Source organism: Calidris pugnax, unplaced genomic scaffold, assembly GCF_001431845.1.
Source record: "Calidris pugnax isolate Ruff unplaced genomic scaffold, ASM143184v1 scaffold245, whole genome shotgun sequence".
NCBI lineage: Eukaryota > Metazoa > Chordata > Aves > Charadriiformes > Scolopacidae > Calidris > Calidris pugnax.
Window position 1 is genome coordinate 79,333 of NW_015090982.1, and position 8,978 is coordinate 88,310.

Genomic DNA, 8,978 nt, shown 5'->3' on the forward strand with positions numbered 1-8,978 from the left:
CCCAGAGCATCCTCAACATTTCGATCCCGTGATCCCTCACCCTTCCTCCTCCTCCGCTGGCTCCGTCACCCCCAGGAGGGCAGCGGGGGCAGAGGCTGAGCCAGGAACTGCCCTGTGCCTGGCTGGGATCAGAGCTCCCTTCTTTCCAGGACTTCATTTATGCCCTTCCTGGGGCTGGGTAGAAGATCCAGCAGCCAACTACGTCACACCTTCATGCCCTGGCAGGACACAGGGTTTCTACAACCCCACACTTGAATAAATCCCCCCTGTCCCAGCCAGAGCCCAGCCCGGGGAAGGAGAGGGCAGGAACACCCACAGCCCCGTGTTACTCACCAGACCAATTCCCAGCCTTAATTCCTCCTCTTTAGAGGGTCAGGTTTGGAGTCAGCATGTTGACTAAGCAGCTTTTTTTTTTTTCTTTTCTAACCCTCCTCCTTGCCAGAGCTGGGCATTAACAGTCACCCACACTTTAACCAAGCCCACAGCATTCCCAGTGTGGGATTTCAGCTGCAATCCCAACCCTCACCCTCTTTGTGAGCACACAAAAGTTCCCAGCAAGAAAACAAGGCTCATTTATACTGCTACATTTTTATTAAAGTAACAAAAGCGAACGTCTGTCAAAGGATCTGTACATTCTGTATATAAAAACACTACTATACAATTAGTAACCATCCACTCCCTCCTCCAAGTGTAGCTTACAAACTTTCTACCATTTTCACCAAATACAAAAAGCAGGTCCCGTTCAACAGTCCAGCTCGTTAAAAAAAACAAAATAAATGACAGGAAACCCCTCAAATACACTGTCTTAAAATACACACCATTCAGCTCTGCAGTTGAGTTTCAGGCTTGTAGGCAGAAGGCAACAGATCACACTAATTCACAGCTTTTACATGAAACCAGCTACAAGAAAGAAATGGATTATACCCAAGCTCAGTTGGTTTTGAAGCTAAAAAAAAAAAAAAGACACCTTTAACATCAGACTCCTCCACACTGGGGACAAAAAGAATGAGACTTGGCTATTTTGGTTCTGAAGTGGGGGCATGTTAAAAGCAATTCTAGTGTATTCCTTTGGTGTGGGCTGTTGTCCTGAAAAACTTTTCTGGTAAGAGGGAGGGAAGAGAGTAAAAGGAGGGGGTTAAATCTTAAGACTGCTTTGATCATGATAAATTACAACCCAAGGAAGTACCAGCCTTCAGGAAACTCCACATCCAGCCAAGGAGTCCAGGAGGAGCAGTGTTTGCTTTGCTGGATGCAGTTCTCCTCAAGGGCTTTCCACATAAGCAGGTTAAGTGAGGACTTAAAAAAAAAAAAAAAACAACCAACACTGAGATCCCTTTTCCTGGAAAAGGGAATTTGCTTTTTGGAAGTTCCCAAGCACTCCCCTCTTGGTGAGGTCACCTATTGCACAAGTTCACCAAGGGAAAAGCCCCAGTGCTTCATTTCAGCTTCTGCTTTGCTGACATGAGAAACTCAAGTGGTGCAGAGGGAAGTGATGCAACCCCAGAGCCACAGGCTGCTATTACCGTTCAAGGACAACTCACTCAAAAGGATCTGAGAATTGAGGCTGGTTTCCCAGTTCTGGAATTCATGATTTGAAGCTTAACAGAAATCCAAACTTACTTTTCCACATCAGAAGTCAGAGTTGGGAGCTGCAATTTAATTTTTTTAAAATATATTAAAAAAATAGCTAAGAACTGTGGCAATTGGGAGGCAACCTTCCTCTCCCAGAGCGCCCAAGATTTGGAAATATATTGCACAAATGTCTGAGAACTTGATTCATCAAAGGCTGGGCAAGAACAACTCTGGTTTCACCAGTCAACTGTCAGGTCAGAAAACAGGAAAGTTAAAAAAAAACACAAGTGTGCTGAGAGAAATCTGGGAAAGTCTCATTACCAACAACTATGTCAATGCCCTGCTTTTTCAATCACTTCTCCCAGGATGACCAGAAGAGCACCAGCTGGTTAGGAAAAAGGCAATGGACATACAACATCCTGATAAAGGCTCATTCCCAACAGGTAGGTAAAGTTCCTGGGGCAGCACTTTGAGTTCCCACCCCATCTGTAGTTCCCCAGAGCAGTTTAAGGGCCAAATCCTGAACACTTGGGCAAAGTCTCCCTGAACAGCAGCACCACTGGGACTGTAAGAGGAGTTTTGCTTGGACAGACAGAGCAGAGGACCAGGCATCCATTGTGCAAAACAGTTATGTACCAAGAGATGAGAACCAGAGGATGCCCCTCACCAAGGTCTCAGTGGAGACAGCTCCCAGGGACAACCATGTGCTGATCCCCCAGAGGAAGCAAGGGGAGAAGTGCTGAGACTTTAAAAGCGGTGTAAGGACACCAAAGCATCTGAGCATCCCACACACATGGGGGAGGGAAAGAGCCCCCCCAATACTTCTGATTAAAAGACAGGAAGGGCAAAGGGGGTTCTCACACACCAACCTCTAGGGCGTAAGGCGAGTTGCTTCAGCTCTTCTGGGGAAGTGACACGGCAAGTCGTCAGCATCAGATTAGGCAACTTTTACAAGCAAGAGGCCAGACTCCCACCCTGGGAGCACCGAAGGTCGTGGGCTGATGTTTTAAGTCACACCCAGCAGAAAGGCTTTGTAATTCACAGCTGTTGAGTGCTGGTTTGAGGGTCTGGAGTCCCCTTCTCAGCATGCAGGAAGTGGTGGGTGATAGCCAGGTACTGGGGAGCACCAGGAACAACCAGTACTCCAGTGCCACCACAGTAGCTACAATATCCATCTTGGGGACCTTCTCTGCACGGCCTGACCCCCCAGCACAGCTCTGCCTTGCTCCACTTCACAGGAGACACCAATATCCACATGGGCCTTTTTTCAGACAGGAAAGATGGAGGAGGTGGAAACAGGCCCTGCTCCCCCTCACTTTGTGCTGGGAGTGGGGCAGAGCAGAGCTGCAAGACTCAGGTCATTAAGTGGGTCCAGAAGAGATGTGCAAGAGCAAAGAGAGGGATTCCAGGGTCCCCAACATCCCCCAGCCCTGAGGCAAGGTTCCCCCAAACAATATATCCAGGCCCCAGAGAGATCAGACCAGCTGGGGAGTGCAGAAGTTAGTGGAGGAAAGATACCAACTCCGTCCCTTCTCCAACAATATGACCATCCAGCAATACTGCTGGGTACCAGGACAGCGAGAAGGTGACACAGACATCTCCCACCACCAAGCCACACTTCCCAGCCTGGCTTCTCCCCCCCCCAACACCCCCTCCCCTTCCTCCATTCCAAGCTGCCCAAGTGAGCAAGCCAGCCCAAAATTGCCATCCAACACTAATTAGGTAGATATCGGCTTCATAATAAAAACTCATAAGCTTGCAACAGCTTTAAAAAAGGCACCTAGAACACTGCTTCTGTTCAAAGCAGTGCTCAATATTTTAATTTTGGATTTTCTTGGATTTTTTTAAAAAATATAAATAGCTCTTCATCTTAAAAATAGATCCTCAGGTGAGGTATACAGTAGCCTGTGTCTTGGCAGTGTAAGGACAAGAGGAGTATTTAGCTGGAGACAGTCATGATGTAGTTTTTGGAAGGACTGGTGCGACCTAACATCAGCTGGTTCTTACAGGTGAGCATCCCGTAGGAGCTCCCGGGTTTCGTTGCCGTCGCTTCGTACAAGACACAGATGGAGCCGTCCTCACCGATGCGGTACGAGACCTCGTAGGGGTCCACCCAGAGGGTGAGCTCGCTGGGCAGGAGCTGGTAGAGCTGGGGGAGGCTGAGTCCGATCTGGCTAGCTGCCTTGCTGATAATGGGGTCCATTTTGTGATTGATCCGGATGCAGCGGTACCCAGAGCCTTTGAAGGGTTTCTCGGGAAACCAGTGATGTTTGTAGTGCTCTGCAAGGGAAGGGAGAAGGGGAGAGTGGTGAGCAGCAGCTGTGAGGAGGTCTGTCCTGCTGCAGTCCCAAAGGGGGTCCCACACCTCGCTGCAAGCGGAGGAAACCCAGTCCTCCTTAGGCTGCCTCCATCAGACAGAGGCTCCAGAGCTGAGCACTCCATTATTCAGGCATTGCTTGCTCCAAGGCTCAGGAGCACTGCTCTTCAGGTCCTAGAAAGCCCCGGGGGCTGCAGCAACAGGACCCCAACACCTTCTCACCCCAACGGCTGGGGTGGCCAGGGTAGATACCGTATCGCCAACAACAAAGCACCCCAGCCAGGGAGTAACATCCAGGTCATTCTCTTTAAGTTCAGGGGCACGTCGCCACCCCTTATCTCAGCACAAACAAACCACCCCTCCTCAGGGCTGATAACACAAGGCTGTGTGAGGCTGGGAGGAGACCCTTGAACCACCCAGTTAGTGCCGAGCCCCAGACGTACTTGTGGGGAGGGGAATGCCCAGCCCCACTGACTCAGGGCTGAGTCCCACTTGCCGGGGCACAGGGCACACAGAGCAGCTGCGGATTCTCCATCTCAAGCCCCAGCAAAGAGAGCTTTAAGCAGACGGGCTGCTGCCGGGAGAAGGCAGGAGGGAGCTGTACAAAACCCTCGGCAAACTGGGCAGGGGACCTGCTCGCCTTCAAGGGCTGAGGCGACCGTTTGTCCGGAACCCCCCAAGGACGGGGGTGGGCACCCAGGCAACGGCACAAACAGGTAACCGGCATCGAGGAGGACACAGCTGGGTGTCAGGGAAGGACACGGGCATCCACGGAGGGACCCCCGGTCCTGGAAGCAACACAGGCGGCACCGGGAAGGGACACCAACGGGCGCCCGGCCCTGAGGGGGGAGAGGAAGACACCAGTGCGGATCTTCCTCCCGGCAAAGCCCATCTCTTCCCCGGCCCGGAGGGTCCGCGTCTCACCTGCGAGCGCCTCCCGCAGCGCCCCGCTGAAGACCTGCAGCTGCTGCTCGCTGACGCAGCCCCGCGTCCGCAACAAGCTGGAGACGAAGCCCACGGCGGCGGCGATCTCGGGCGCCATGTCGGCCCGGGGGCCGCCGCGGCGCTGGTTCTGGCGCTGGCTCATGGTGGGCTCCCGGGGAGGGGCAGCAGCGGCGGAGGGCCCGCACTGGGCTACGGCAACGGCTGGGTCTGCGCCGCCGGCCCCGCGCCGCCCTTAAATAGCGCAGCCGGGGGAGGCGTCATCGCGGCGGCGGCTCCCATTGGCGGAGAGGGCGCGGTATGCTAATAGCGCCTGACCTCAGCGCAGTGGAAGGAGTGACGTCGCCGCCGTGATGACAACGGCGGAGGGAGGGGGGGAGCGGGGGGGGCAGTTACCGGAGGGCTATTTTTGGGGCTGACCCGGGAGGAGGCGGAGGAGGAGGCGGGGGTCGGGCTGGGCTCACCCACCCCCTCTCTCCGCACCCCCCTACTCCAGGGCAGACCCCTCCCCCCCCACTCCCGGGGCTGTGACACCCGTGGGCTCGGGGGGACCCCGACAGCTCGAGGTGACCGGTCCGGGGTGGGGGGGGCAGAGTAACGGCTCCCGGACCGTCCTGAGCGGTGGAAACTCCCCTCCCGGATCCCGGATCGGTCCCTTTGCCGTCCCGGGGACCCCCCCCAGCTGATCCCGGGTCACCAGGATGCTGGTGGGGTGTGGGAAGGAGGCCCGGTCCCCCTGTCCCCCCCCAGCCCAGCCTCCCCGGCCGCTGCAGGGAACCCCGGGATGATGGGATCATGTTCCCAACCCTCCCCACCAGCGGGTCAGTCCATGGGCCACTTCCACTAAGGAACGTGGTGCCTCGGAAAGGGTAGAGCCAAGGCTTGTCCCCACCAGGCCACTGGCAAGTCACTCACCGAAACGCAAGGGACTGAAGGAGCGGTGCCACCAGAGCTGGTGCGAGGGGAAGGGTGTCACAGAAACACAGAATGGGTTGGGTTGGAAGGGACCTTGAAGATCATGGAGTCCCAACCCCCCTGCCCTGGGCAGGGACACCTCCCACCAGCCCAGGTTGCTCCAAGCCCCCTCCAACCTGGCCTTGAACCCCTCCAGGGATGGGGCAGCCACAGCTTCTCTGGGCAACCTGGGCCAGGCTCTCACCACCCTCACAATAAAGAATTTCTCTCTAGTATCCAATTTAAATCTCCCCTCTTCCAATTTAAAACCATTCCCCCTTGTCCTGTCACTACACTCCCTGACAAAGAGTCCCTCCCCAGCTCTCCTGTAGCCCCTTCAGATATTGGAAGGCCACTATAAGGTCTCCCTGGAGCCTTCTCCAGGCTGAACATCCCCAGCTCTCTCAGCCTGTCCTCATAGGAGAGGTGCTCCAGCCCTCTGAGGGATGTGTCCCCAACAGCCATCAGGCCCTGGGGTCCTCTGTGCTTCTGCACGGGCTCCGGGTGCTGGATGGGCACCATCGGAGCAGCCTTTCTGCTGGCCTGGAATGACACCGACCAGTCACCCGGCACTGGCTGCAGCAGTGACCCATCCCCGGCGTCCAGCCCTTCCATCCCTCCTGCCTTCACAGCTAGATGGGCTCTGTCCCCCTCTGCACATGGGGGTCTCCCCTCCCCGACAGGTTTCCATCACCAAACAGCCTTCCCCAAGACACATCACAAATCCTTGTTCCCTGGAGAAGGCCAGATCCTTTCCAGAGATCCCTAGAGCGTGCAGGGAGAACTCGCCAACACCTGCACTGCCATAGACCAGTGAGGGAGGTGAGGGGGGATGTGACAATAACCACTTTTGAGTCACTGCCTGAGGAGGGTTTGAGGTGAGGAGCGAGGGCAGACACCCCAGGACCCGGTGCCTCCCTCCAGCCAAAAGCCAGGCTGGAAGAAAAGCGGGATGCAGGAGGAGGTGGCCTCAGCGCAGGGGACGTGTCGGATCACGGAGCAGGGAGAACAAGCCAAGGCAAGCACGGAGCAGAACCAAGCGTCCTGGGTTGCCTCCATCCAGCCCAGCAGGAGGGGAGAGGAGAACCAGGGCAAGCTGTGCAGGGCCCTGATGCTTCGTGAGATGCAGACGGCACCTTAAAGCCACTACAAAACGGGGACCTGCACCAGCTGGCCCAGCTGCCAGCCACGCTGGCCAGGATAAAGGCACTCGCCCAGCTTCTGCTGAAACTGGCCCGAAGCTAAAGCAACAGTAGGAGGCCCAGCTCTTTTCTTGCCTTCGCTTTGATCAACCATGAGAGAGTTAGTATCAAAACAGGATGGGATTTCTGAATGAATATTCCCTGGCAGAGGAGCGGGATTGTTTCGAGCCATTGTCTGGCGGCCCCAGATGCCTCCCTCGGCGTGCACCGGGGGAGGATCAGAAGCCACAGCTCCGACGCGCTCCCCAGCGAGAAAGGCGTTCTCCTCCTATGGCCGGGGCCTCATTTGGCATCTCCGCAAGCAAGTGGGTGCAGCTGGAGAAAACCGAGGCGGGGAATTAGATCATCTGGGGTTTGCCTCTGCCCGAGGAGCAGCCCCGCGGAGGCTGAGCCGGTTCCCAGAGAGCCGCTCCCGGTGCTGGCACAGCGCTTTGGCCGCGGCGCTCCCCGTGATAAGGAGGCGCGTGCGCCCGTCGGCACGCAGCCTGCCAGCCCCTATCACCTTCTCACAGCAATTTATCACACCACTCGGGGTCCTGGCCCATCTGGGCGCTGCTCTTGGCAAGGGGTAGCGAGGGCACCATCCCTCCTGCCCCCATCAACAGAGGGGATTTCGTGCGGGAGGTCGGGGGGGAGGGTTTCCAGCCCCTCTTTATTCAACAGGGCTCAAAACTCCCAATTGTTCCCCATGACTCAAGGGTGTAATGGGATTTTTGGAGGCCTTTTGCTTCCAGAGCCTGCAGCTCGTTTTATTTGCCCCGCTGGCATTCCTACGTGCACGCACTGTGCATGGGATTTCACACCTTCCTACGTAGCAACGTGTAACCAAAAAGCCAGAGCAAAGAGGTAGAAAATAGCTTTGAAAGTTATAGGAAAGGGGTGGACGTAACATCCTGCCCCAGCAGAGGTCTGCAATCTGCACTGACCCTGTTTCGTGTTCTGCACAGCTTAAAAGAAAGCGCTTTGGGCAGCGGGCACAGAAATAGGGTCAAGCAAGCAAGAAGATAGAGCCGAGGGGTCCCCGAGTCCTCCCCTCCCCGCTCCATCTGCTCCTCCATTCATCCGCAGAGCACAAGGAATCAAGCAAATCTCTTGCTATAAACCAGATTTGCCTTTGTAAGCTTTGAAATAAACCCAAGGATTAAAGTCTAAGGCCTTTTTTTTTTTTTTTTTTAAGTCAGCAACACACATGAAAGAGCACATGGGTGCCTGTGAAACCCCGAGCACAGCACAAGGGGGTGTGGGGGGTGTTATTTATACCGTAGCAGGAGCCAGAGGCCCCTGGAAGAGGCTGCATAAACACCCGGTGCAAGCCTGTCCACGCACAGCTCCATTCCTTCAAACACACCTGTACTGTCAGCCCGCAGACACGCTCGCCGCGCGTGGGTACAGTCATCGTCAGCAGAAAATTAGGAAGCATCCTGGTAGGAGATACACCTTTGTTACAAATAACATCAGTAAAAGGCAAAGCAAAAATAAACCCTCATTTTTTTTCTACTGCAGCAAAGCACAGGAGGCCGGAGCAGAGTTTGCCATCAAGCTGAGAGGAGGGAAAAGGGCTTGTTTCCCCCATCCAACACTCAAAAGGTATCATCCAGTCCTGAGTCACTGGACAATGGTTGTAGCAAGAGGTTCTCTGTCCTCCAGCCTGCCAAGAATAGCACTAATAGCAAGCTGGGGTTTATTTGCCATTAGGGCTAACAGTGTTCGTTAAGTGCTGCTGATGATCTAACCTTGGCGAGCAGGTTCCCCTGGTCCCCCCTGCTCCGCCAGTGGATGAAGTAAGTGGTGGCACCATTCTCCAAATTCAGATCCTCCATTTATTCTTAATCATCACGACTCTAAAGGCTCCCTTCGCGCAGCTTAGGGTTGTTCAGATGGTCTGACACAGGCCCCGGGCTCCCAAATCAGATTGTCTTCGTTAAGCCCTTCCAATAAGAGATTTCCTGTGGAGCTCAAGGACCTCTAAGCGGGTTACGTGCCCATAATTT

General features: G+C 55.0%; 1 protein-coding gene across 1 annotated transcript; it reads right to left on the reverse strand.

The window, feature by feature from the left end:
* Window positions 1-571: 571 nt before the first annotated feature.
* On the reverse strand, window positions 572-5,034 carry BTG2 (BTG family member 2). Its single transcript, XM_014953744.1, has 2 exons — window positions 4,814-5,034; window positions 572-3,852 (listed from the first exon to the last, which is right to left on the reverse strand). The coding sequence occupies exons 1-2, from the start codon at window positions 4,974-4,976 to the stop codon at window positions 3,512-3,514; spliced, it is 504 nt and encodes a 167-aa protein (XP_014809230.1). The 5' UTR covers window positions 4,977-5,034; the 3' UTR covers window positions 572-3,511.
* Window positions 5,035-8,978: the final 3,944 nt, after the last annotated feature.